Here is a 26,019-nt window from a genome sequence, read left to right as displayed (position 1 = left end):
AATTGGCCGTCGCATGACGGTTCGAAATGTCCCATGTCAACATCGCGCATCTCGAGTCATGACAGCAGCAGACCGGAGACTAAAAATAGAAGAACATCGGATGCAAAGGTGATGTGCCTCTTCTTACCAGATTGCTTCACAGACCCCCTGATGTCGACATCCGCCATCGCCCGCTGTTATCATGCCGGACACTACCCTTAATTCCCAAACCGCCCGGCCGACAGCACGCAGATCCATCTTTGACAAAGGACCAACTTTCTCCCTCGAAACTTTCTCCAATCGCGATTTCATTGTAAAGGACTTTATCGAGTCGCTCTCCGACAGCGCCATCTCCTCCACCCAACGTCGCTCTGGCGCCATCGGAAACCAAGCCTTCGATCCTAAACCGCTGATTCGCACTTTCGAACACGCCCAACGTCGCCTTGTCGACCTATCTGGAGACCTCGAGCTTCGTGAGAATGAGCTCTCGGCGGCTGTCCGGAGAGCAGAAGCTCAACATTCTCAGAACGTGACCACTCTGGGCCGCAAGCTCAACCAGGCGATCGAGTCCTTCCAGAAACTGGACTCGTCGTTGAACGGACCCCGCGCCATTGGTAGTGAACTGTCCGGTAGTGGGAATGTTGCCGTCGAGACGGGTCGGAAGCTGGAAGAGCTTGACCGACAGAGACGGAGAGCTCTAGATGCGCATTTCCTCATTGAATGCTGGGACGAAGTTAGCAATCGCGGTGAAGTGACGCTCCTCGAAAACATGAGAAGAACGGGAGGCGGCGAGGGAATGGTCAGGTCCGCACATATCGCCCGGCAATTGCTGCGAATCAGCCAGAGGCTGGATCCTCTGAGCTGGAGTGAGACCAACGGGAACGTAGAGGTTCGGCCTAACGGCCAGAAGAAAACGAATACAAGAGAGCTGATAGAGAAATTCTCCGAGACGCTTGAAAAGGATCTCCTGAAACAGTTTGATGATTTCTACCGGAGGGCTAATTTCGACGGGATGAGAGAATGCGCAAAGGTCCTGCATGATTTCAATGGTGGTGCCAGCGTCATTGGCCTCTTCGTTAATCAGCACCAGTTCTTTATTGACCGGAGCCAGTTAATCACTGATGAAGCCGTCGGTGACCCTGAGACATGGGAGCGTCTGGCAGATCCTGACGCTGAACCTCCAGGCGTGGAGCCCAGTCTTCAGTCCCTGGTCGACGAGGTTAAAGTGGTGGTGCAAGAAGAATCGGGGATTATAAAACGAACATTTCCATTTTATGAACAGGTGCTTGGGACATTTGTACAGAGAGTGTTCCAGCAGTCTATACAGCAGCAGCTTGAATTGGTACTGGACAAGGCTAATAGTGTTTCCTCATTGGCGTTTTTGAGATCTCTACAGACAGCAAGGGCTTATATTAGCAGCTTAGTAGATGACTTGAAAGCTCATGGGTTAACCGAACACCCAGACACAATTTCCTCCCAGACAGCAATGGTTCTAGACCAGCAGCTTGAAGACCTTTTTATCCCTTATCTTACAGGGTATAGTGAACGGGAAAAGGGGAACTTGGGAGAGCAGTACACCTCGCTCTTGTTCAAGTTTGCCACTTTCCATGCGCGCCGCAAGAAGACCCCAACTACCTTTATATCCTCCCTCGCTAAATCCGGCAGCGAACTGCTAGCTTCCGCTCGGGAGGCATACATGAACCGGCTTGATTCGTCTGACTTTACGCCGACTCAAAGGAAGATGTTGCTTCGTGTCGCTGGTCTGAAGGATGTCGATGACCAGAAGCAAGTTGAAATCGAGCTCACGGACGAAGATGGCCAACTGAGTGTTGAATTCACCAAGCGCATGCTCCGATGGCTTGCAGAAGGTGTTGGTCGAGGACTAGAATTGAACGTGGGCAGTGAAACTCCGAAGGATGTTTCGGCTTTGCTGAATATGCTGCTATCCGTGATGGCTGAGGGCTACGTTGATATGGCATTGGATGCGTCCCTGGAATCTGCCGCCGCTCAAGAGTCCGCAAAGTCGGAGCCAGAATTTGGTTATTTGACCACGTTGCGCACGGCAGTTAGCATTGCCCATTTGATAATTACTTGCATAAATACGGTGTTAATGCCGCTGGCCTCTTCGAATATTACGATCCGGAGAGATATGGAGAAGAAAACCAATTTTGCGACGAATCGAATCGAGGAAAAGATCAACGCAATCGAACAGAAAACTGTAGACGTTGCGCTCGCCTGGGTTACACGTGTGCTTTCGGGACAAAAGAGGAATGATTTCCGGCCGAAAGAAGGCGTGACGGAAGCCGGCGCGGGATGGCTGGAGATGCTTCAGACTCCGGTACGTCGGCACTAGTCGAGATATCCGCGTTCATTACACATATATGCGAATGAGTATGATACTGACCATATGTTTTAGACCTGTGCCTCTATATCTGGCTTCCTCACCCGACTTCACAGCGTTGCTCTTAACTCTCTCCCCAGCAGCGGTTCTAACGTCAAAACTTTCCTTACAGAAATCGCGTTAGGAACTCGTGCGCTCCTACTAGAGCATTTCAAAAAATTCCCTGTTAACGGCCCAGGCGGTCTCATGGTCACTAAGGACATGACCCGCTATACAGAGCTACTTCGATCCTGGGACATTGACGAAGGAGTCAAGGGTATTGGCGGCGCTCTTGATGTGTTGCTAGAAGTGGGCAGTCTGTTCGTTGTTGGGCCCGAAGCTTTGAGAGAAAGAATTCGTGCCGGAACCACCGGTGGCTCTGGCGGAGGGGGTGGTGGCGGCACGAATACCTCTCAGGGCAAGTCAAACGTCGCTTTGAGCGTCCAGGAAGTTCGTGCCTATGTCCTGCGCCGCGAAGACTCGGGGACTGTTGGCATGCAAAGCGTTCTCAACTCCCTATGACAAGTGAAGCTTGCTTCTGTTGATGGCTAACCTTTTATGCGCCAGGAGATGGACATTTTCCCTCGTGGCACACATTCAATCATTCCTCTTTATTCGATTGCTGTTTCACATATGTTTATAGTGTTGCACATAATGGTAATTTTTTACTGCAAGCATCTGTGGTTTCCCAATTTATGCTGTTGATACTTGATAGTTTCCGCTAAAACTATGAGACACAGGCGCGATGTTTGTACACTACTGGATGAAGACACCGCAATGATGAATTTTTCTTTTTAATACTCACCTCTTCTCGTTCCTTTCCAGGTGTGCTCCTTGCTCCATGATATCTGGATTTAGATTTAGCAGGCCTAAAGGTTATCACTGTAGCCTTTGGGCTAAGGGTTTCCTTTTGTTTGGGTCGCCTGGTCTCCATGGCCCAAGCTCTGCCACAATCGGGCTTCGTGATAGGCCCTGCCTCATGCTACAGGACAGTTCTGTGGGGTGTGTGTGTGTGTGTGTGCCCAAGTCACAATTATCATGCCTATTATCCTAGAGGATATTAATCTAGGGAGGGTCTGATAGAGGGTGTTCCACACTCCTATATGATACTCGGATGCTCAACAATAGCTTTCCTGGGCATGATAAGGTTGGAGATGGGTCCTTTCTATCAATGAGGATATTTGATATGATGTACGAAGACGTGCAGTCGACCCTCCTCAGGGCAACTACCACATAATGCTCAGCACCTGTTTATTTAAACTAGTACAGAGTACGGAGTACCTAGCATGTAGTGTGCATACAAGCTGGCAGTTTAAACCGTATTACATATCTTTTAACTAAACAGCTCGGTAATGGGGGAAGTACGGGGTATCATAAGAACTCAGGTTTTAGAGATTCGTGGCGGACTTTCATGGTTGTGGAGTACAAAGAAATTTATTACTCCAAGCTCTTTTGCATTTGTGTGATTCATCTTCGACAGGACCAATTTCAATAAATATTATCAAATGCTTGTTGTTGTGCCTCATGCCTGACCCATGGTTCAAATTGGATGCCCTCTGGCACAGCATTATGCACTGAAGTGTCAGAAGAGAAAGCATCTATGTTGGGTTGCAAACGACTGGAGCGGCGCGGCGTGGCGAAGATACGCGTTTGTGAGCCATCCGACCACCATCTTTCTGGGCAACGTCGTTTGTTTCCTTTGTTATTTTTTTGGCGCGTGGTTATGCTTTTAGTGGCAACTGTACGCAGTAGATCCTCCAACTACACGTCCCGGAGGATGAAGGCCGACATTCATTCACAGTTATACACAACCCTTTGTGTCATCACTTCTTTTTCACCTGTTCCATCCACCTTCTGGTCATCATTCCTGGCAATCTTCAGTGTTACCATTCGCTAGCTATAGGCCCTGAGTATCCCGCAGGGGCTGCCCAGCAGGTTCTCCCTACATGGCGGGCCTCTCGAAAGCCGCCGGTGCCCGCCATGTCACCCTCAGTCTCCTCCCTCCTGAAATGCACCTTGAGATTGCCTCATGGCTAAGCACGCCCGACTTAAGCTCTCTTTCGCGAACAGCATCCTTTTTTCACGATATACTCACACCAACGCTCTATCGTAGAGCTCTTGCATATAAGGTGCCAAAGACGGGTTCGTCCGTTTTGTACTGGGCTACCTGTTTTCGGCGAGCGTCTGTAATCAGAATCCTGTTGGAGATTGGGTCGGATACCTTCGAAGAATACGATGTTAAAGAAGCTCTAGAAAGTGCCGCCGAGTGGGGTTATCTGGATGTTGTTGAAAATTTTCTGACCAGACCCTCCACATTGTCGGCTTCTGAAAATGGACACTTTGCTTTTTATTTGGCCCTTACTGGCGGCCACATGCCAGTGGCCCGGTACTTGTGCAATGCCGGAGCCGACCTTAGAAAACTCTACTGTGAGGAACTGTACGTTCTTCACGAAGTCGCGAGAAATGCCGATATGGAAGCCCTTCGCTTTGTACTCGATATTGGAGTGGAAATTGGGGAAGTCAATAATCTCAACCAGACTGCACTGCATATTGCCGCCGGAATAGGTCATTATCAAATGGTTCAATTTCTGCTTGAAAAAGGGGCAGATGTATCTGCAATAGACTCATTTGGTTTCACGACGCTATTCCATGCCGCATCCGTTGACCGCAGATTCAAAGCACCCCAACCCGACTCTCTTACGGAACGCGCAGCAATTATCAAGCTACTTGTTGCCTGTGGGGTCAATATGTCTGCTTCCGACGCTAATGACCTGACCGTGCTGCATTATGTCTGTGAATTTGGTTGGACCGACATGACACAAATATTAATCAAAGCTGGAGCTGATGTCAGCCTTCGATCGGGCGCATCCAGAGTAACGCCACTCCATTGTGCGGTCGAAGGCAACCAAGTTGATATCGTCACAGAGCTCTTGTCTGCTCATGCCAATCCAAATGTGGCCAATGATCTGGGTCGCATTCCCTTGCATTTGGCAGTCAACGGGGACAATATTGCGATAGCCGATTTACTTCTAAGTGTTTCAGACACTACGTATATGGATAAACACGGCTGGTCGACCCTCCACCATGCTGCGGTATCCGGAAATGTCAGGGTTATCGATGCCTTGTTAAAGAAAGGGGACGTGATATCACTGCCTAACGGGTCTGATGATGAGTTTACCTTGCATAAATTGGTTAGATCCCGTCGTGTGGATCTAGTCGAGGCTTTTCTGGAGGCCGGAGCGGATATGACATTGGAGGAAGTCCAGAACTTGACAGCTTTCGATGTTGCCATCGAAACAGGTCAAGCCTCGGTGGTCGACTTATTTCTCTACTATGGTTATGACCCGAGCGATATTGATGGCTTTTCCCTACCGCTCCATCGTGCGGTTTCAAAGGGCGACGAGGCTATTGTATCCTTGCTTATTGATTCAGGGGCAGATGTCCACAGCGTCAACACGAGAGGAATGTCAGCTCTGCACCTCGCATGTATTGACGGGTATGAAGACATCGTGGACACGTTGATGGAGTGGGATGCTGATCCTGATCTTGAGGATGAAGACGGATGGTCCCCGCTCATGCATGCTCTACATAACGGCTATATAAACATTGCGGAGCTTATGATAGGTGAACTAGACGATTCGATATTGATCTCGCTAATGCAACAGGCGATTGAATTGGATAGCGGGGATAGGATCCTTCAAAGCTTGATTGACCTTAATCCGGTCATAGTCTCGAACCGGGATAGTGATGGCGCAACCCTCCTCCATTTGGCGGCAGCCTGGGATAACGCACCCGCTATTCGTGCTCTTGTCGATGAGGGCGCAGACATTCTCGCTGTGGATAATAAGACGAGGACGCCTTTACACATAGCCGCACTAAGTGCTAGGCCTTCGGCAGTCCAAGCTCTATTAGAGGCCGGGCACGACCCAGATATTAGAGATGGCAAGGGGAAAGCGCCTTTGCACCATGCAGCAGCTGCAAAGTGCCTGCAGTCCGCTATGCTCCTTATCAACCACGGTGCGAATCCTGTCGCACTTGACACTACTGGACTCACACCGCTTCACCGTATTGTTTTAGCCCTGATTTTACACCCCCCAGCAAGTAGTTTCGAAGATGATGATATCCCTGACTTTGTTTGCCGTTTAATGGATGGCTTTCACATAGTCAAGACCCTTATTCAGCATGGTGCCGATCCCCTTGACGTCGGTAACGTCGAATACTCTGCTGTGCAGGCTGCTGAAGTAGGAAGCAATATGGTTCTTGTCGACTTTATCATTCAGGCATATGAAAATGCACAATATTTTCAAATGATTGGAGACGGCGTACCAAAGGAAATGCTAGTTACATGGAAATTGAACGAAGAGGAAGAGGAAGAGGAGGAGGAAGAGGAAGAGGAGGAAGATGAATATTATGAAGACGACAGTTAAAGTCACCAACATTCGATCCTTTTTTTTGGCTGACCAAAGTCGAAATTTCTCCTAGTAGCATTTAAGGCGAGCTTGGCTGCTTTTTGGCTCCTTCATATTTCACTCTTTGGATTCTTCCTTTCCTCGTGTCACGCAAAGTCTTGATAATCGGGCACAATCTCCTTTTAGATTTAGTTGCTTTTTCACTTGACGGCCAGATTTCTTCAGTTCCCTTTCTGATGGTTGTTGCAGATCCTTGTCTCAATCTGATTCCAAGTTGTTGCGTTCAAGAGAAAAGGTCCTTTTTTTTGATACTTTAATCTTCAGGATATCCCTCCTTATTCTAGTTCCGGCCAACTCCTCATTCAAGTTCTGGAGGACCACACTTTTTTTCATTTCTTGGTCAATCATATGTCTCTTTATTTCTCTGCTAATTATTATGTGAAAATCATTTCGGTCTCCCTTCCCACATTGCAAACATTCTTCCACGAAACATTTCTCAACCCCCTAGGAACCGAAAGGCCTTCCACCGTCCAGCTAGCAATCGCCAGCTCAAACACCCACGCTAGGATTGTCTTTCCCCAGTGCGACTGCCTTCCCCACAAGGCCTCCTCCATCACTGTCCCCACGCCATTTAACAAAAAGAAAGCAGATATGCGCAGCAGGGCGTCCACGGGCAGCAACGGCGCCAAAGCGTATACGTGGAAAAACCCCATTAGTATGAAAGACGCGATTATTCCTATTCCACGCGCGAAGGCGACGGGCATGCCGTATCTTAGTGGAAGGATACGACGAAGTGGTCCATAAGCGAGCGAGTGGCAAGGACTGGCGAACGCACTGTGCCAGGTCTCACTCCAAAAGGAGCTAAGCGATGTTGCGGTGTACACTGGGCCGAAAAGGGGTGGGCTGGTGCGATACCGAAGTACGAGCTGCATAGATTCCCAGAGTATGTATATCGCCAGGAGGATCTGAACGGCGAGAATAGTAGGATTCGATTGCGGAAAGAGGGTTTGCAGGATGGTGAAGAGCAGGATGTGGAGGATCAGGTTTGTCGGTTCGGAGAAGTTGGGTTTGGAGAATTTGCTGAAATACGACTTGCCATGGTGACTGGAAGAGGCCCTTGTGCGTGATTTCGGTTCGATAATTTCTGACATAGATGGTGCTGGTGCTGTGCGCACATGGTTTGGAGTAAATGATTCATAGCGGAGTTCTGTGAGATAGAGGAGAGCGATTATTGCGTCGGACGGCCTAGTAGCATGGGTGTATTGCGGCGGAGCATGTCTGCGCACATAGAAGTCCATGGCTTTCATGATACCAATTGCCACTACATTGCTCGAGAATTAGTATAATGCCTAGCAATAGTCATCCGGCAATAAACAGAGAAGAGCCTAGGATACACAACAATATCATACGCGGACTAAAGCACCAATGACTTGCGCTATGTCCCAAATTCATGCATAATTAGATTATCCTCACCGCAGAATAATTGCAGACTTCGGACGGTGCTGCATGGCACTACCATGACAATGCTGCTCACCGCAAATGCAAACATAGCCACAACGCTCAGATTTTCGTATACTTTCACACGCCGCTTCACCAGGGCGTATAGGGCAAGGTAAAGGAGCACGGTAGGTAAAAGGAGAGAAATTGCACCCTGCCATATGCTGTGGGCCATTTCAGTCAAAGCTTCTCGAGCATCGGACGAGAGACTCGGCACTGGATACGTCCACTGCTCGAGGTGCATAGCTCTTAGTGCAGCAGCTGGCATCTGCTGAGTGTCCTCCTTAATACACATGTATTTCAATGCTGGTTGGCGCCCGCTACATTGAATATCGGGATATCAAAAACCGGGTTGTCTTTAACAGTATCTTTCTGCTGATTGACCGCGCACAAAGAGCCAAGTCGCAATTTCCTGGCGTTACGGCGTCTGCGTAAGTGTTGCCGCCGCTCAGAACAATCGCATCGTCATCGTCTATCGCAGGAACGATGGGCTATCGTCGAATTTGCCAACATGCTCGTCGAATTCACAGTGCAAGTGCAGTGATAACAAGCTGGCCGAGTAGTTCGTCGGTATGTAACTGATGCACGGGAATCCCGAAGATACCACAGAGGAGAAGTTCAAACGCCGAAATTCTTTTTGTTCGTTTTGCCGCGAATCGTGCCAGGTTGGCAGGATAATAACTGAGATATATAATAATGTGACTCTTCAAGAGGGAGAAACTGCGCTCTTAGCTGTTCCGAAATTAAGCCTTAGATCGTCGCTTTCTACCAGGACTTGATCAAGTTGGAGCCAGTTGACTACATACACGCGGTTCGGCAAATCAAGGCCGACTGGTCCATCCGCCATGTTGTGGGCCCATATGGGGAAAAGCTTTTCTGGTCTGATGCGAACCGGAGGGTCCCGTGGCCTTCAGTCACTCTTCCATGTTTTGCCTGGGCAGAGGAGCGTGCTGGGGGCGTGGGGAAGTTCTGGGGATGGATCACATCACACTTGTGCAGATCATGTCCTGCAGAGTCGGCGGGGAAATGGCACGCACGTTGCGAACGCTGTTTGGTCGGCCCTTTGAGGATCCAGCAAATAGGAGCTAATGGATGTCACGATCCAGCATGAACGGAGGACAAGCGACGAATTATTTCAGAAGAATCAACGGCATGATATGAGCGCAATGGTGCTTAAACTAAAATGGGGTCTTGGGCCCAGTTAGCCTGGTTCTGCAGGGATAGCCGAAGCCTGGATTCAGGGTCCAGGTTGCATCATGCCGAGGAGAAATATGAGCGACATGAAGAAATTGGCTGGCTTGCTGGCTCGAAGCGGATATGCTTCATGTGAGACTGCGATGTCACCTTTGGACGGGCTCACGCTCACACAGAAAATTGCAACCGCAATTCTCATTAAACTCCTCCGTCGTTACGTCTGTGGATCGTAAAGTTAAATTGTCAATCAAGATTCAAAAAGTCGCGCAAAGCGGCGAACTTTATGAATGACGGCTTAATTAACTATACGAAGAGCGGAAGCGCGGCATCGGCAGAATTGTCGTCCACCACATCGTAGTGTCAGGGGATGCGTGCCACCAGCAGGGTCAGGGAATATAGCGGATACTTATTTCTCTGAAGAAACCGGAAGCTTGCCGCGGAGAAGGGTGATTTGATTTGTCTTCCAACTTATTAGTTACCTGATATGCTGGGCTCGCAGGTATGGAGTTACATGATACATCATAACAAGACCACAATTATGCTCGACAGAGATCTTGATCGAATATAAGTGGACCTCGGGACACGTCTGGCTGTCTTAAAGACGTTTTGTACCCCATATGTGTCCGTAGTTATGACCAGGTCTAGCAAAAGTCCTCGTCATGGCATCATTCAGAAAGTTCTATTTTCTACTTCAACTTTTTTTTGTTTAACCAGTACAAGGCTCGAGTCGCTATTCGACAGGAATATTAAATATCAAGCTCAACCTCCCGAATCAAGGGTAGTGATACGCTGTAACAATGGCAATCGACCTTTGTTCTCTATCAAGGTGTAACAGCTCTGGCAACTACCGATCAAATAGACGTGCTCTTTAATTTCTCGCCGAGTTCATCCACAGCTTTGTCGACGTCTTGAGCGACCTTCTCGTTCTCAGCCTGCTCAGCCTCCTCCACGACCTTCTCCGCTTTCTTCTCTACCTCTTCTGCCTCGCTCTCTTCCTCCTCCTCCTCTTCCTCTTCACTCTCTTCTTCTAACTCATCTAGTTCATCCAAGCCCCACGCATCCTCCTCGTCGTCTTCTTTGCCTCTCGCTTCTTTCCGCTCGTCAAGAAGCTCTCTCAATTCCACGATGCTCTCGTCATCCTCGTCAAATTTGTTTCCATTCAGCTCGATGCGTCTCAGAAGGGGGAGCGCATTCTTCGCAGCATGGAGTAATATTTGCAATCCAGCGGCATTGATATCATTATACATCAATCTGAGAATCTCAAGCTTCTTGTTATTTCCCTTTGCGATCGCTTTTCCGACTTTAATCCAACCTCGGCCCTTGAGATAACAATCTCCTAAAGAGAGCTCGCGAATCGATGGCCAGCCGGTCACTGTATCTGCGAGTATTATGGCGCCGGAGACCGTAAAAGTATTATCCTGAAGATCGAGTAACTCTAGCTCGGGCGCATGTCGCAGACCATGGTCCAAGAGAAGCTTGATTCCATCCTGGCGGATACCATTCTGGACCATCTTGACAACTCTGAGGCCCTTGCCGTGAGCCTTTATCGCACGAGCCCACGCAGCCATACTTCCACTTTCAAGTCTGTTGCGACCACACACGATCGTCTCCAGCAAGGGTACTTCGTATCCAAGGTCCGGATTCGATCGCGCCTTGATCTTTCTCGCGCATAATTCCGTCAGCGCATCGGCAATAAGGGTACCTGCCTTTGGGCCCAAGCCGTTATTGTTCAAAAGCAGGTGACGTAAAGGAACGTGTGCCTGTAAGAACTCAACGAGGGGCGCCTGCGTGTTTAGCCCGAAGGCGTTATCGCTTAAATCAACTGTCTGCAGAGTATGGACATCTAGCAACGCGTTTAATAGAAAGGAGAGGGCTTGTGGGATCTCGGCGAGGAGGCGTGAGGTGAAGATATCGGCGAGGTTTGCGGTGTGGAGTTTCTTTTGCGTTCGGAGAGCTTTACCCAGAAGCTCGCAGGCGGGAACTCCAAAGGTGTTTCCTCCGAGGTAAATTTCCGTAACGATATTGTCGCTTTCGAGGAGAGGCTTGATGTGAGGTTCCAAGTCGGTGGCAGAGTCAAATCTCAACCCTTTATCTTGGATTGAGAAGACGGTGGACGGAGGGGCCATGGCGGGGTAGTTAAAAGTCTTATGGCAGGGCAAGAAGTGATGGAAGGTTGTAAATAAGAAACTATGTTTTTATGGCTATAAGAGATGAGAATAGCAGATAGTTTCCTTGTTTAAAAGAGAAAGGGGGGAAAAACTGTCAAGTGCTGTTCAAGGGGATTCAAAATAAGGATTGTGATATTTTGGATTTGCGGGACATCAAGTGATCACCACCAAACAATTTTCACCACCGACGATTCTAGATTCCCGCGCTAAGTTTGTTCAGCTCGGGAGTGCTCCTCCGAAATTTTGCATCATATCCCCCATTCATGAAGGAAATATGTATGTATAGAATACACTGACCGGAAACACCTAACCAGAACTATTTTTCATGCAGAGTCGCTTCAATACCCTGCGGATCAGCTCGTCGGCCTTTTCTCCTTGGAAAGGCTGAAGGGAACGGAAATATAATGATCCATCCCGTCAATCAATTCTTGGCGTCACTAACCAAATGTAGTTTAGCGGTTAGCAATTTGGAAATCTCGAGATTGATGTCGAGATATGTAGCCAGAACCAATCCCAGGGGGGATGGTGTTAAACCATAAGGGATCCTCTTCGTTTTGGGATGAAAAATGGACAGCCTCATTGACGAGATCTTGTTTGTAAAAATTTAGGAAAGAGGCCGTGTACGGAGTAGAGCTGGCGACGATGAGCTGGTTGGCTGGGTCGATTCGAACCGGAATGCGGGCTCGAGAATTGGGCCACGGGTTTTGTTTCGCGGCCGATACTAAGCAATGCCATATGTTTGCATGAACTGCCCTTTACAAATGTTCGACAATTGAAGAAAATAAACATTTGTCCTCCGTAACGCCACAAGTTTGTTTTACGTTCAGGCTTGAACTAACTGTCGGCCCGGGTTTATCGGGAAACCATGGAATCCGCTTACTCAGCTCAGCTGTTGAAATTTGAACGGATTTATTTCGATTCATCACGATATATATAACCTCACTTCTCCTAAGATCTCTTTTCCGCATCAATCAATCTTGTGTCGAGGCGGGAAGCTCCCAAGTCGTTCTTTTATTTCAAAAATGTCGTCCGCTGCTGTATCCCCCATTTCATCCTGTATGTCCCGCAAACACCCGTTCCCTCGCCGCCGCCGCCGCCGCCGCAAGAATGCGCAACATTGAACTAACCACCTTTCCAGCCCAGGTCACCTCTCAAACGGCCAATTCTTCCGTAAAGCCATCCTACTCCGAAACAGAAAAGCCAAAGGTATGGATACTTTAGGCATTCGTTCAGAAGGGGAAGAAAAAATAATGCCCCATTCTCCTATCTATCAAGTTTGCGCTTCCTCTCTAACTATGATACATTATCTTCTTTTGTTATAGCCCTGCTGCGTCTGCAAACCCGAAAAGACCGCTCGCGATGACTGCATGCTCTTCTCCAAGTCCGACAACCCTGCCGAATCGGAATGCAAATCCCTAATCGATCAATACCGAAGCTGCATGGCCGGCTACGGGTTCAAGGTGTAACGGGGAACAAAGTCTCGAGAGATCATGGTTACGGTTACGCGACTAACTTGAAATTCTGGGTATGGTTATCGGCTTGAGTGTGCTCAAATATTACAATGGCGTTCCGGAAGGGATGTATAAATACTGACGCTGGTTTCACGAAACCGCCAGCTAAGGGCAGGATAAAGGTCGTTTGGGATTCAACTGTACATTACTTTTATAAGAGGTCTTCGCATTGTGTTTGAAGGGTGGAATAGACCATCTCTTTTCTTTATACCATATTTTGCCTCCCATAATAGTGCCTCTATGATATACAACATACATCTCCAATCTTAGAATAGACGATGGTTTTTGCCCTTGTGGTACAAGAAGCTCGAGAATTTGTACATAAGAAAAGGGGTATCACAGTGTCGGATGTCTCCGGAATAAATATAGGAAAGATACAAACAAGCCGTAGGGCTCAGATTGCTATTGCTTCTTCTTCGTGTTTGAAATCCGAGGATGTGGTGATTCGATGGCTTGGGCGGTGAATCGAGCTCCCTGGACCAACTTTACTGTACACCAAAGGTAGATTAATCCAAACCCAGACGTCCCTATCAGGGCATTGAGGACAACCCAGAGGTCCGGCTTCGTCGGCGGAGGAGGAACGAATGCGTCAAAGACATGCCAAACAATCATCGATAAATAGCACCCGAGGTGTAACAGTTTGGTGAAAATGTGCAGGTCCCGAGACCCTTCACGGTTCCTATACAGATCAAACGATGTTGGTGGGAGTCCAAGAAGATATGCCCAGAGCAATGTGACAACAAAGTACGGCACACGAAGCTCTTCCCGCTTTAGCAAGGGAAATAATGTCCATGCTCCAAGAATGTTGCCAAAACCAACCCAGGCTCTTGATTCTTTGCTCAGTCCACCATCACCGCAAAGGAGTAACGTCATCGGCAGCAAAGGCAGGAGCACGCTTTTTTCATGTACCTGAAATGAACAGAGGAAGAAACCCCACGCACTGTTTGCCAGAGCAAACAAAAGAAGTTCCGGCCGCGGATACCGTCCGATAGTAATGCAAGGGACAAGAATGCTAAGAACTGTCGCAGCTAGAGAGGCCTTTTGGAGGGTAGAAGAGGAGAAGCGGGAGAGCTTGTAGAACGTGTGGATGGCACACCACATATTTGCAACTTTGTCTTCGAACAAGCCACGAGCAAAGGGGAATATCCGGTGGATAGATTGACAAAGCAGAAGCAAAGGTGCATAGAGCCAAGATGAGTCGTTTAGCGATATCGGCAAGCTTTGAAAGAGGGGTGGTTGAGAATTTGGCATAGGGATACCGCGATAATTGTCATAAACAGCCCCAGCAATCAAAGGCGCGAATACCAGGGCGAATGCGGTTATTGTAATCAGGCTGATGCCAAGTAATCTTCCTAGCCTGAGCTTTGGAGTAAAACAGGAGCCCAGCATATAAGAGAAGATCACTGGCGCGAAATACAGTGCCATCTGCTTGAAACCAAGGGCACCAACAAAGAATACACAAGCCCATAGTCGTCTCTTCGCTATTATGCTTTCCGATGCGGCAACCACCAGCCCAAGCATAACAGTGTTATACTGAAAATGACCATGGTCGATCAGTATAGTCGCGGGCTGCATGAGGATAGCGACGAGGGCGACTGAAGCCGCCCAAATGTTGATCCTTTGCTCACGGGCATATCTCCTGAGAAATATCACGACGGCGGGGATGTAGACAAGGTACTCGGAGACAACAACGGTGGCGCGCATATAGACTTTGAGAAGTGGGCTCTCTATCCCGCGAGAAACGTCAAGGGTAAACCAGGAGGGGTCAATTAGCGATCCTCTAGTCACTATCAGTTATTTGTACATCGAAAAGGTACTGAGATATATGTAGCGTCATACACTTTTCCGAGCAACCAGCTGTGGTACGCAGTCAACGGCGGGTAATCAAGGCCCCACCAATTTAAATCGTAGAAGTACCAGGAGGAAATAGGTAGGTGAATTGTCAGCTCCATCCAATGCCGTTGGGCCTCAAAATCACCATACATCGGCGGCATGCCATGTCCTAGAAAGAAAGGTTAGCTCTGGAAGGCTCTTTAACAGGCTCCAACGGTGAATCCGGGAGCCAGCCGAAGTTCTACCTGAGTATCCCCACAGTCCTACTGCCCACCGAAACAACCCGACGGCCATGAGAATTATAGGAAGAATTAGCCATTGCGAAACACCAGTACGTGCTGGCCAAAGAAATGATACCAGCGGAAAGGCTGGGGATTGTTCGCTCGTATTTGGACCGGTGATCAAGTCGATGTTGGTGCTAGAAGAGGCGCTGGCGAGCAGCCGTCGCTTTTTTCGCGGTCGGTGGGAGGACGGGGTTGATGGCCTTGGAGACGTCATTGCGAACATCAAGGGAGGCCGACAGCGTCCATGGAAAGAGCCGCTTTTAAAATTTGAACCCGTGCAGCGCCAATTGACTCGGTTCTGCCTGGAACAATCCGACGATGTTCGCCGTGGGAACGAGCGAGTTCGAGCGGCAGGATTCCAGGAACCGGCTGTGGGGACTCGAAACTGCTGGCAAGCTATGGAGCGCTATTCCTAATCAGGCTAGTCTCCGCGTTGGCGCAGGCGGTGAGCGTGAAATTTTCAGCTCCGTCAAAATCTCGCTTTTCTCTTCCGTTGCTGTCAATTTTTTTTTTCTTTTGCAACGCGTTCTTCTGCCCTTCACTACTCTGTGTCTCGAAGATTTATTTTCGATTCTCAGAGCTCTGACTTACCTTGGTTGATCAAACCTCGGAGTGTCAGTCAAAAAAAAAAAAAAGAAAAGGATCGCAAAGCGGACTTTTGCTGTGGACTTGTACGTATAGCTTTCTTTTCGTGGGCTTCCTGGGGGCTTACTGTGGGCTTTTGAACACTGTGGGCTGAGGGCTGTGGGCAATTGCGATTCTATCTGTGGGACTTGTCCGTGGGTTCTATACATAGACGGCGCTACCATCAAGTGCCTGTCTGTCAACTGTGGGCTTGAGACTTGAAAGTGGGCTTCTGAGGGCTTTGAAACTGGGGTCTAACGGCTGTGTGCGTGACAGATAAAAGTCAAGCACACTTGCAAATCGGGTGATATTATTCATTCAGCCGCACTTGAATCCAATTCAAGCAAGCAAATTTGCACTCTTGTTTCTCCTCTGGTGATTACTCGTTGTAAGTCCAACATATTTGCTCTTCTATCCGCATCAGTGTTGCGCTTTCATACTGACTCAAGTGTCTCGTTCAGCAACATGAAAGCACCGAAATCCAAGACTAAGGCTCCCAAGGCCGACGACAAAGTTCTTAGCAAGGTCAAGAATGGAGGCGTGACGAAGCCATCCACTACACCTAAAGCCAAGAGCAAAGAAATCGCCAAGAAAGTTGCTTCCAAAGCCGAAAAGAAGCTAGAGAAGAAAAAGAAGGCTCCTACACCGTCGGAATCTTCAGAATCTGATAGCGACGAGGAAATGAAGAGCGTTAGCTCCAGCAGCGAGAGCGAGAGTGAGAGCGAGAGCGAAGTGAACGTGCCAAAGGCTGCTGCTGACTCCGAATCTGAATCGGCATCTGGATCCGAATCCGAGTCTGAATCCTCGGAAAGTTCATCGGAGGAGGATGAGAAGCCTGTCCAGAAAAGCGGAATGGCAAAGGTCGCAGAAAGCGAAAGCGAGAGTGAAAGTGAAAGCGAAGAAGAATCGGAGTCTGAAGAAGAACAGAAGGTTGCCAAGAAAAATGTAAAAGCGAGCTCAAGTGAATCGGAGTCGGATTCTGCCTCTCAGTCCGAATCTGAATCCGAATCTGAGTCTGAGGAAGCTCCAGCTAAAGCCAAGAAAGCTACTAAGGAGGTTTGTGTGCTCAATACTTCGTAATGCTTATAGCCCCGTTTAACATTTTATAGGAATCCGCCTCGGAAGAATCTGAAGAAGAGTCTGAGGAAGAAAGTGGCAGCGAGGAAGAGTCATCCGAAGAGTCCTCCAGCGAGGAAGCAGAGGAGCCAGCCAAGACTCAAAAACGCAAAGCTGAATCCGACGAGACCCCAGTAGCGAAGAAGGTTAAGAAGGAGACCGCCGATGAAGCCTCTGCCGAGAGCTCCAACCTCTTTGTCGGCAACCTGTCATGGAATGTCGACGAGGAATGGCTGCGTTCCGAATTTGAAAGTTTTGGCGAGCTTTCCGGTGTCCGCATCGTCACCGACCGTGATTCTGGGCGTTCCAGAGGGTAAGAAACAACCCTGCCGAGAGTACTCGATTCCCATGCTAATCGTCTGGCAGATTTGGTTATGTTGAGTTCACCAATGCTGAAGATGCATCCAAAGCCTTTAAGGCCAAGAAAGACGCGGAAATCGATGGACGCACGATCAACCTCGATTTCGCCAACGCTCGTCAGAATGCTGGCGGAGCCAGGGACCGTGCCCAGTCGCGCGCTAAGAGCTTTGGTGATCAGACCAGCCCGGAGAGTGATACGTTGTTCATTGGTAACATCTCATTCAACGCTGACGAGAACGCTGTCCAAGAGACATTCTCGTCTCATGGCTCCATCCTCGGGATCCGTTTGCCAACCGACCCCGAGTCTGGTCGTCCAAAGGGATTCGGATATGTTCAGTTCTCCTCAGTGGATGAGGCCCGTTCTGCCTTCAACGCCCTGCAGGGCACCGAGCTCGCTGGCCGTGCCATGCGCCTGGACTTTAGCACCCCACGACAGAACTCTGGTGGCAGCTTCGGTGGCCGCGGCGGCCGTGGAGGCCGTGGCGGTGGCAGAGGCGGTGCCCGGGGTGGTGGACGTGGTGGACGCGGTGGTTTTGCAAGCCGGGGAGGGTTTGGAGATTTCTCAGGGAAGAAAACTACCTTCTAGGCCACTCTGTTTGAGCAAAGGGTGAAATGGTGAATCCCATACTACTTTTCAGGTAATGTATCAGTATGCTTGTTGTTTCGTTGGGCTACTAAAAAGTGTTCGGTTTTCTTCTCTTTGTCTAATTTACAATATGCTCGTGTTGCTACTCCGGAAATATTAATAGGACAGTATGTTTGTATGTACAATCAAAAGAAGGGGAGGGGCCCATCAATACGTATTTCTCCATGCAACACGCCCGATGCGATCGTCCATCATCCACTCGCTGCTGGCCGTTTCCCGCCTGCAGCTGCAGGTGACTGCTTGGAAGCCCTAATGCAGTGCCCTAAGCTACGCCCAAATGTAGACTAGCGTGGTGAAAGCGGGGTAATTGATGCATCATGTGGCCGGCTCTCGACCAATCGATCCGTCGGCCGCTTGAACCACGCACCACATCCACGCTATCTCCACGCGCTATCCCAACCGCCGATCCCTCACACGTCCAGACCGGGGAGGGTGGAGCTCATCCCCGGAGTATTTCCACGGCGCATAAACACCCTATCGCATCCGCGCATCATAAGTCTTCCGTGGTGACAAGACAGCCCGGCGCTCGACGAAGCGACAGGTTCTTGACGACCCGCATGGCTCCCCTCCTCTCAGTGCTGTCCTTTTCTTCGTCCTCTATCCCTCAGGATTCACGGCCGTCTCAATGCTTGACGGCGTCGACCTTTATCCTGTCTTGATCTCATTGCTTTACCAGCTTCCTATACTCCTCCATGCACAGCCGCCTCCAATCCCGTGAGCTCATCACCTGATATCAGCATCATCAACACCCCCCGTACCGTTTTCGACCATCAATCATCCTGCTTTGCCAGAGAACAGCAGCAGATTGATTTCGGACCGTGATCGGTTTGAAAACTGTGGTCATCGCTCCCTTGGTTTAAGCACGCAAGCCACATCCATTCCGCATTACGTCACCTGCTATATACCTTTTGTGCCTTTCCAAGGGGTTGTGCTGACCTCCTTGTCCCCAAGCAGCGCTCTCCAGTGATGGAATGATTCTCCAGGAGGGCTAGAGAGAGAGATTTTGGCGAAGGAGTTTTGGGTTTTCTATATTGTTAATTTGACTCCAGGGCTGGTTTGCACCGTCTCCTGGGTTGAACCACCTTTCCCAACAGGTATATCAAAGCATTGAATCTCCGAGTTACCTCGATACAATGGGTTCAATTCGTGGCGATGTGTCGGAGCGTGGGTCGCGAGTTGCGAGAGGTGATGAAACTTCATCACAGGACTTCAGCACAAGACCAGAAGTGACATCTCCTGCCCAGCAAGCTAGGTCCGAGGGTGAGTAACTGCCTATCTCCTCCCACGATCAGCCCGCCGGCGATCGTTAAAATTGCTTGGACAACCTTCTCGGCCCCTTGCATACTGTTACACCCTCCGTTATTGAAACCTTGGCTTGCACATCGGCCCCCTACTCTCTCTCACTTTCGCCGTTTGTCGATTACAAAATGTACTCATTTGGCTATTATTTAGATTCTTGGATAGAGGTTGCATCCCAACCTTCCTCCTCATCCCTATCCTCAGCTACAGCAAACGATGAGATAGTTACAACCGGACTAAGGGTCCAGCAGCACCGCACTGGTCGTGGCGTCCGACATCCTATCGTTCCGCAAGACCTGGACATAACGTACTCCCATCGCCAGCCTATGGTAAATGAAAGCAGTCAGGAAGAATATGAAGAAACTGAAAGCGAATCGGATCGCGTTATGAGCAGCTCAAACGAAGATATTTCTAGACCTCCACGCCCAGCACTCGCGTTCATTCCAGGAAATCCATCAACATCCGATGTTGCTCTCTCGAGTGATGAAGATGATAGCTCAACAGCACTCGGGTTGAATCCTCCCGCTTTTACTCCGCAACCTAATGTATTCTCACATCCTCCGACCTCCCAGACTAGTGCCCGACCTCATTCAAACTTTCCTGCTTCGGGTTATGGACCCGGCCCGATGGACAATAGAGCGAGAAGCCGTCGAAACTCCCGAGCCAGCTTACATTCCGCGCGTCGGACACGCACTCATCAGCAACAACATTCTCCCTACAACATGTATTCTCCGTCGCACCATGTAGATCATGATGCAGCGCTCCGTGCAAGCCTGTCTACTCTTTTGTCATGTGCTGCAGCTGCCCGCGGCCTACCGAAGCGGGACAACCAATGTTCGGCCCCAGAAAGGTCCAATGCCACAAGGTCGTCAGACCCTCCGACATTCCGGTTGGTCCCCGAGTCTGTTGCTATGCGGGACGATGACTCCGATCAGAACAACACAACTCTAAAAGAACCACAATTCCGAACACCGCCGCCCCCACCTTCGAAACGATCCCGGTCCCCGCTGAAATCCACAAACAAAGCAAGGCGAAAATCAAGCCCGTCTAAGGATCATTCTGCTGCTCAACCGTTGCCAAAGAAGGCCCGCCGCACGGCCGTAACTGAGACTGGCTCTTTGCTGGGGCCTACCGTGATGACGTGGGTTATCAGTGCTGGCGTTGTTGTCCTATTCTCGGCAATTAGCTTTTCTGCAGGTTATGTCCTAGGCCGGGAGGTCGGAAGGACAGAGGCCGGCCAGGGACTTTATGCAAATGGCAACGGACTGTCAGGCGCAAGAACCGGCGCTGGGTGTGGAAAAGATGCCGTTAAGGGTGGTTTACGGCAATTTCGATGGGTTCGCGGCGGCTCTGGGTCAGGAATAGCGGCCTAGATGCACCTTCGGCTGTTTTCGCCGATTCATATAACTTCTATCCTACAAACGCCTCTTTAAATCATGATGATGACGGGTTTGGTTTTACCGGAGTTAGTGGCCCCCCATTGGAGTGGGAAATATTGTCCTTGTGATTCGGTCTCTTTTAGTTTGCTCATTACATTTTATTAATTCCCAGCGAATATCTTTGCCATCATAGTGCTCTTCTATTCATTCAATTGACTACCCCCTTTTTTTCATGAATACATGTATCTAGCACCTCCCTACAAACTTAGGGACCTTGCATACGTAAACAACTAGTTTATGCATGGATGACGTTTCTCTTAAACGCTTTCCGCTCCTACGTAACAGGCAACTGAATGGAAGCCGGACATGCAAACTATGCGATTAACTTGATATGATGACATACGTGACTTTTCAAAGTGATTACTCCGTGTTGTACCCAGCACCCTTGGCCATTCTTATGTTCAATGGAGCCTAGGTTCTGTTAGGATGCATTTAAATGGTATTCATCAAAGGTTCTTTAGTGACCCTAAGGGAAAAAAAGAGTGAGCAGTGGGGATTCCATCCTCCAGCATCGCAGCCTAATCAGTGTTGGCAATATATGAAGCACTCTGGAGCACAGAAAGATGGGCGATCATTTGGTCCAGGAGTGCTTGCAGAAAAACATCATTCAACAGGGGAAAATACACCTGAGCTTATCCAATAGCGTTATGCAAACGATATTTTTGATAGGGTGTCTATGGCTCTATTTTCAAATATTTGTAGGCCTCGGGTCCAACAAACAATGGTTTTTCCGATGGATGGCACAATTTGATTGGGAAACACAGGTGATAGAACGCGGATTTAACGACCATGTACGGAGTATGAGATATAAAGATGGATCGGTTTATCGTATTCTACTAATCAGCCCTGTATGCTCCAGTAACTCGTAAATGCAGAAAAGGCACCTCAAATATCAACGCATATTATACAGAAACGTAGCAATACACCCGTTGATAACGGGATGAATGGAGGATTTTCCTGCCCCCTTATCGTTGTTCCATTCGAGAATGCTGTAGCCTTTGGCGTCGTCTCCTGTCTCTTTGACGCTTCTCCCACAACGGAGGTATTCAGCTAGACCGGCACAGACAGAGGACGATGGTCGAGCAGTATATATGTCTCGAATAACCGCTGAGAATACCATGCCTTAAACTGCCTACAAACTCCATGCTAAGTACCGATAGCTGGCATCTTATAATCCCTTCAAAAAGTTTGACTCCTTGATCGACTTCCTTCTCGCTTCGCGCGAGCTTTTGGTGATTGCTTTTCTGGCCTCGATACCCGTGGAAGCCACCTCGAAGTTCTTCGCCGCATCAGGCGCCACAGCATCCGCCGCAATGATATCGATAGACTGTTCGTGGAGCGGGATCACTGGGGGTTTAGAGGCAGCAGCAGCGGCCATTTTCTTTTCGTGGCGTGTTCGTTGTTTCTTATTCATCGCTACAAAAAGCAACACAATTCGCGCGGTCAGAAAAACCAGGGAAACAACCGACAGCGAAAGAAGAAAGATACGCTAATGGCACCACTTACAAGAGACATCGACACTCCCAGAACCATCCTTAGCCGACTTCGCCTTCGGGTCATCTAGTAACTTCCACAGCCAATCTGGATATTCGCTGTCGTCCATCGCAAGGACCTCGGGCTTGTTTTTGAAATAGTTTAATCCGGCTAGGCGTGTTCCGGCAGGGACGGTACTCGTCACCTTTTGCGGTGCAGCCGCTCCTGTAGCGTCATTGGCACTCCCAGATGTTGAGACGGAGACTTCAGCTGCTGTCGCTTGTGTGGGGTTGGTGGGAGTCGAGTAGGTTCGTTGTTGAGTTCTTGATATGATTCCGGAGCATCTGGAGGACGGAAGAGCGGACGATCTGCGATAGAACGGAAGGCGGGAGAGGAGATGCGTGCGACAGCGGGAGCAAAGCATTGTGTAAGTATACTTCTTGTCTGCAATACGCAGAGCGGAGACGTGCGGTCAATTGGGTGAATTGCAACGGTCACTCGTCGGTTGGCTGCTCGTCCAAGTTGCGCTGCGAATCAAAAAATTAGACTTTTGGAGACCTCGATAATCACGTGATATCAACGTCTAGCGGGCCGCCTGCCTCACTAAATAATCTCTACTCGGTAACTGGTTTGCGTTTGGGCTTTGATTCTTGCTAACAATGTGGCTCATCATCATTATCTACAAACAGTCAATACATAATAACTACAGAACATTAGTTGTCACAGAAGAGACCCGACTTCACTAGATTTGAAAATCGGAAAGGCGTGCAATCCACCAGGTCAGCACTTTGTGGCTCTTCAACTCTTCTTTGCCAACGGAATACTGGGGCGAAAGTCGGAAGTACGTGAAGATGTTGGTCCTTAAGGGCCAACAAGATTTGAGGTCCAAGGAGGATAACTTGCGTCAACAAGTCAATCTGTTCGGTTTTATGATTCATAAACCTCGTTACGTGCTTGGATCCTCCAGACTGTTATCGCTATTGCAACTACACATCATACCTGGTGCAAGAATGACCCGCCTAATGCATTGTTGCGCTCAATGGCCTTGTTCCTTTTGGTGTGGCTGCTTGTCGGAGGTTTAGAACGGGACAAGACGCCCTTTATGACGGCGGAGTATTTATCGGCTTCTGATGAGGAAGAAAGATCCGTGATCCGATCACAGCTCGTGTCGTCTAATTCGATTGGTGGACCTTGGGGAATGGAACCCAGTAATTCCAATAGCACAGCAGCTTGATTCTCGTGCGGTGGGTTTAATAGACTGCTATACATAGGCGGAGCTAGCCCAGCCGGAGGAGATCTACTGCCATTTGTTTCGGAACTTGCAGCTAGAGCCATGGGCTCTGACAAAAGCTGATTGTTATCATAGAGATCTTTGATCTCATTTTTGTTTTGATAGCCTGTATAGCTTATTAGCCAGGCAAAAACGCATCATGATAACCAGCAACCCAATATGTGTGGCCTTTTGCTCACCTTCTGCTCTACCAGATAAAGGTTGGTTATGGCTTAGTTGCTTTTCACTGCTAAATAAGCTAGCACGGGAGGCTAAAACACTCCCTCTAAACCAAGGGGGTTTAGAGGAAACTTCGGGAGGCGATCCCTCCTGCGCAACATTTCTTTTTCTTTGTCGCCTAGAGGCAAACCATACAAGTGCGAGTAACAAGATCACAGCAACACCTATCGGGACAACTATGGCGATTAGCCGTCCTATATTGAAGCGGCTTGGTCCGGCTTCAGGCGCTGGGGAACTAGTTCCTGGTACTGGGGAACTCGTTTCGGCCGCTGTCTTAGCTGGGTCATGGCTAACTGTCTGGGTGGAAGTTCTAGTGGCGGTAGGATGGGTTGACGGCGATGTAGGAAGCTCTATCTTGGAGGTGTAGCGTGTTGTTGTCGTACGTATCGTTGTTGATGAGGACAAAGAGTCTGCAACATCAAAACCATTTTTAGTTCTGCACTCGATGAAGATCGCCTATGGCTAGGGGGAACGAATGCAACATACCAGTGGAAACATAGATAACCGTTTCGTCTAAAGGAGCATCGAGACAAATCCCAATGTCGCAAGGGTCGACACCACAACATCCTGCAAAGGGTCCCTTGGAACACCTATACCATGAATAACCCGCAGGGCAGTCATTTAACTGTCGGCGAAAATATATTGACATTTCCACCCACTACCAGCTGATCTCAAACGACCCAATGTCTGGAGTTTTAGTTTTATGTGGGAAGAGATATCAATGTTGGTCTGGGAGCTTAACAATTTCTCAGGTTGTCAGAACAAAGAATTTTTAATGCGGTGCTGCAGCAGCAGGGCATGCGGCACATGAACTGGACCGCTCGGAAGCAAACTTTCAAAGAAAAGCTCACAGAATATGAATGCATGCAAGCTCCTGTAGAGTTATCAGTGACAACATAGGCAGGTCGCTCCATGACAATTCTCCCAAGCGGTTATGCTTATTATTATGTGGACTTTGAAATGCGGACACCCTTGTCACCGGCAGTCCTTACATATGTATGTATAGTACCCGGCGGTACTACTTTCCAACATTCTCCTTTATCTAAGGTATACTGGTGAGATATCCTAGGAGAACGCCTCCAGACCGGCCAGCATCAAGGACCTTGTTCCTCTTCTTGATAATAGCGAGACGCCCAACCACATCACTCTCTAAGCGCCCGCATTCCAGGAGAAGATCCGCATTCTTTAGCAAAAAAAGGGTCTAGCAGCTCGTCCCAGGCTCGCGGGTCGGAGAAGCCAATCACAAGTGTCTTGAACCCTGATCCATGCAACTTGGCGCGCAAGACATCATACGGAGGCCACACCGTCATTCCGGGCAATTTGGTCCTCAAAGACTGGCTCCGGTCAGGCCAATGGGAGATTTCCATGGCAACAAGCGAAGCGACGTTGGGATCGGCTGGAAGACCAAGCCGAATGGAAAGAAGATCGATGCAAATACAGTTTCGCGCTCTGTTAAATACATCTATATTAGCAATCTAGGGCGGTTTACAGGACATATGCAGGCCCCGGCCATTGCCTTGGTGAGGCCTATCTTTGGTTTCCAAAGTGCGGTCACTTTTTTCAAAAAATACCGGAGAAGCGTTGCACGACATTCTCAAGCTAATACAACTATACTAGTATGCTGTGCTCCTTATAAAAGACACATACATTGTTGGTATAGTGTAACGTGGGGTTTCGCCCTTCTCCTTAATCTCTCTTTTAGAAGTCCTTTCGAATATTGTTTTTGGATCTTGAATTTTTTGGATTATCCCGCTCTAGTCGTATTGGTCTTGGCCGGCGGCATTCCGTTTCCTATTTTAGTAATCCAGGTTGCGGCGCATCGTTTAGCAGTGTAGCCACAGTTTGCTATTTCCTTTCCTTTACATCTTCTATCGTTTCTGTTTCTCAGTATTGGCCCCAAGCACTTCGCGGGATCTGACCTCCTAGCGCGGCTATACCTTCACGTCCGCCCCTGCGCAATGATAAAGTTATGTCAAGGTTAATATGACACCCTGATTTAAGAAGCAAGCAAAGGAGGTTCGATTGCTACAAGGCCTCGCCCCTAGCTAGGATAGACCTCGTCTTATTCCCCTATGGAGGATAAATATAAATAATATCAAATTATCTGTATAATCTTTATTGACCTGTTGTGAGAAGATAGAGTGCGGATACTGCGTGGCCCAGGGTGATAGTCCAAAGAAATGAAAGAAGAGGAAAAGGGTAGGGCATAGCGGAGAAGGGCTAGGGTGAGAAGAAATGAAGAGCCGGAAGACGCCTAAAAACAGGTGAGCTTCCAATTGTCTAAAGTAATGTGATGT

At 48.9% G+C, this 26,019-nt stretch overlaps 10 protein-coding genes across 10 annotated transcripts; 5 read left to right on the top strand and 5 right to left on the bottom strand.

Annotated features, from left to right (window-relative positions):
* Positions 1-12: 12 nt before the first annotated feature.
* On the top strand, positions 13-3,615 carry CIMG_02325 (exocyst complex component Sec10). Its single transcript, XM_001248553.2, has 2 exons — positions 13-2,317; positions 2,396-3,615. The coding sequence occupies exons 1-2, from the start codon at positions 182-184 to the stop codon at positions 2,879-2,881; spliced, it is 2,622 nt and encodes an 873-aa protein (XP_001248554.1). The 5' UTR covers positions 13-181; the 3' UTR covers positions 2,882-3,615.
* Positions 3,616-4,055: 440 nt separating this feature from the next.
* On the top strand, positions 4,056-6,786 carry CIMG_02326 (F-box domain-containing protein; the record flags this gene model as incomplete). Its single annotated transcript, XM_001248554.2, has 1 exon — positions 4,056-6,786. Exon 1 carries the CDS (start codon positions 4,306-4,308, stop codon positions 6,784-6,786), a length of 2,481 nt encoding a protein of 826 aa, XP_001248555.1. The 5' UTR covers positions 4,056-4,305.
* Positions 6,408-9,319, bottom strand: CIMG_02327 (uncharacterized protein). Its single transcript, XM_001248555.2, has 2 exons — positions 8,242-9,319; positions 6,408-8,089 (listed from the first exon to the last, which is right to left on the bottom strand). Exons 1-2 carry the CDS (start codon positions 8,558-8,560, stop codon positions 7,203-7,205), a joined length of 1,206 nt encoding a protein of 401 aa, XP_001248556.1. The 5' UTR covers positions 8,561-9,319; the 3' UTR covers positions 6,408-7,202.
* A 797-nt stretch (positions 9,320-10,116) lies between these two features.
* On the bottom strand, positions 10,117-11,718 carry CIMG_02329 (ran GTPase activating protein 1). Its single transcript, XM_001248557.2, has one exon. It carries the CDS (start codon positions 11,583-11,585, stop codon positions 10,311-10,313), a length of 1,275 nt encoding a protein of 424 aa, XP_001248558.1. The 5' UTR covers positions 11,586-11,718; the 3' UTR covers positions 10,117-10,310.
* Positions 11,719-12,484: 766 nt separating this feature from the next.
* On the top strand, positions 12,485-13,349 carry CIMG_02331 (cytochrome c oxidase assembly protein subunit 17). The gene is made up of 3 exons (XM_001248559.2): positions 12,485-12,683; positions 12,766-12,833; positions 12,950-13,349. The coding sequence occupies exons 1-3, from the start codon at positions 12,650-12,652 to the stop codon at positions 13,091-13,093; spliced, it is 246 nt and encodes an 81-aa protein (XP_001248560.1). The 5' UTR covers positions 12,485-12,649; the 3' UTR covers positions 13,094-13,349.
* CIMG_02332 (glucosyltransferase) lies at positions 13,274-15,597 on the bottom strand. Its single transcript, XM_001248560.2, has 3 exons — positions 15,217-15,597; positions 14,978-15,140; positions 13,274-14,918 (listed from the first exon to the last, which is right to left on the bottom strand). Exons 1-3 carry the CDS (start codon positions 15,476-15,478, stop codon positions 13,541-13,543), a joined length of 1,803 nt encoding a protein of 600 aa, XP_001248561.2. The 5' UTR covers positions 15,479-15,597; the 3' UTR covers positions 13,274-13,540.
* A 189-nt stretch (positions 15,598-15,786) lies between these two features.
* On the top strand, positions 15,787-18,169 carry CIMG_02333 (nucleolin). Its single transcript, XM_001248561.2, has 5 exons — positions 15,787-15,926; positions 16,156-16,267; positions 16,341-16,935; positions 16,989-17,308; positions 17,362-18,169. Exons 3-5 carry the CDS (start codon positions 16,345-16,347, stop codon positions 17,939-17,941), a joined length of 1,491 nt encoding a protein of 496 aa, XP_001248562.1. The 5' UTR covers positions 15,787-15,926; positions 16,156-16,267; positions 16,341-16,344; the 3' UTR covers positions 17,942-18,169.
* Positions 18,170-18,524: 355 nt separating this feature from the next.
* CIMG_02335 (uncharacterized protein) lies at positions 18,525-20,998 on the top strand. The gene is made up of 2 exons (XM_001248563.2): positions 18,525-19,261; positions 19,454-20,998. Exons 1-2 carry the CDS (start codon positions 19,135-19,137, stop codon positions 20,671-20,673), a joined length of 1,347 nt encoding a protein of 448 aa, XP_001248564.1. The 5' UTR covers positions 18,525-19,134; the 3' UTR covers positions 20,674-20,998.
* A 546-nt stretch (positions 20,999-21,544) lies between these two features.
* On the bottom strand, positions 21,545-22,713 carry CIMG_10916 (mitochondrial 54S ribosomal protein YmL37). Its single transcript, XM_012358943.1, has 2 exons — positions 22,246-22,713; positions 21,545-22,155 (listed from the first exon to the last, which is right to left on the bottom strand). Exons 1-2 carry the CDS (start codon positions 22,634-22,636, stop codon positions 21,908-21,910), a joined length of 639 nt encoding a protein of 212 aa, XP_012214366.1. The 5' UTR covers positions 22,637-22,713; the 3' UTR covers positions 21,545-21,907.
* Positions 22,714-22,925: 212 nt separating this feature from the next.
* Positions 22,926-24,371, bottom strand: CIMG_10917 (uncharacterized protein; the record flags this gene model as incomplete). The annotated part of the gene is made up of 4 exons (XM_012358944.1): positions 22,926-23,180; positions 23,212-23,609; positions 23,683-24,132; positions 24,209-24,371. 4 exons carry the CDS (start codon positions 24,369-24,371, stop codon positions 22,926-22,928), a joined length of 1,266 nt encoding a protein of 421 aa, XP_012214367.1.
* Positions 24,372-26,019: the final 1,648 nt, after the last annotated feature.

This window comes from Coccidioides immitis (assembly GCF_000149335.2).
Source record: "Coccidioides immitis RS genomic scaffold supercont3.1, whole genome shotgun sequence".
Classification (NCBI taxonomy): Eukaryota; Fungi; Ascomycota; class Eurotiomycetes; order Onygenales; family Onygenaceae; genus Coccidioides; species Coccidioides immitis.
The sequence above is the reverse complement of the archived record's forward strand: the minus strand, read 5'-3'. Positions and strand labels throughout refer to the sequence as shown.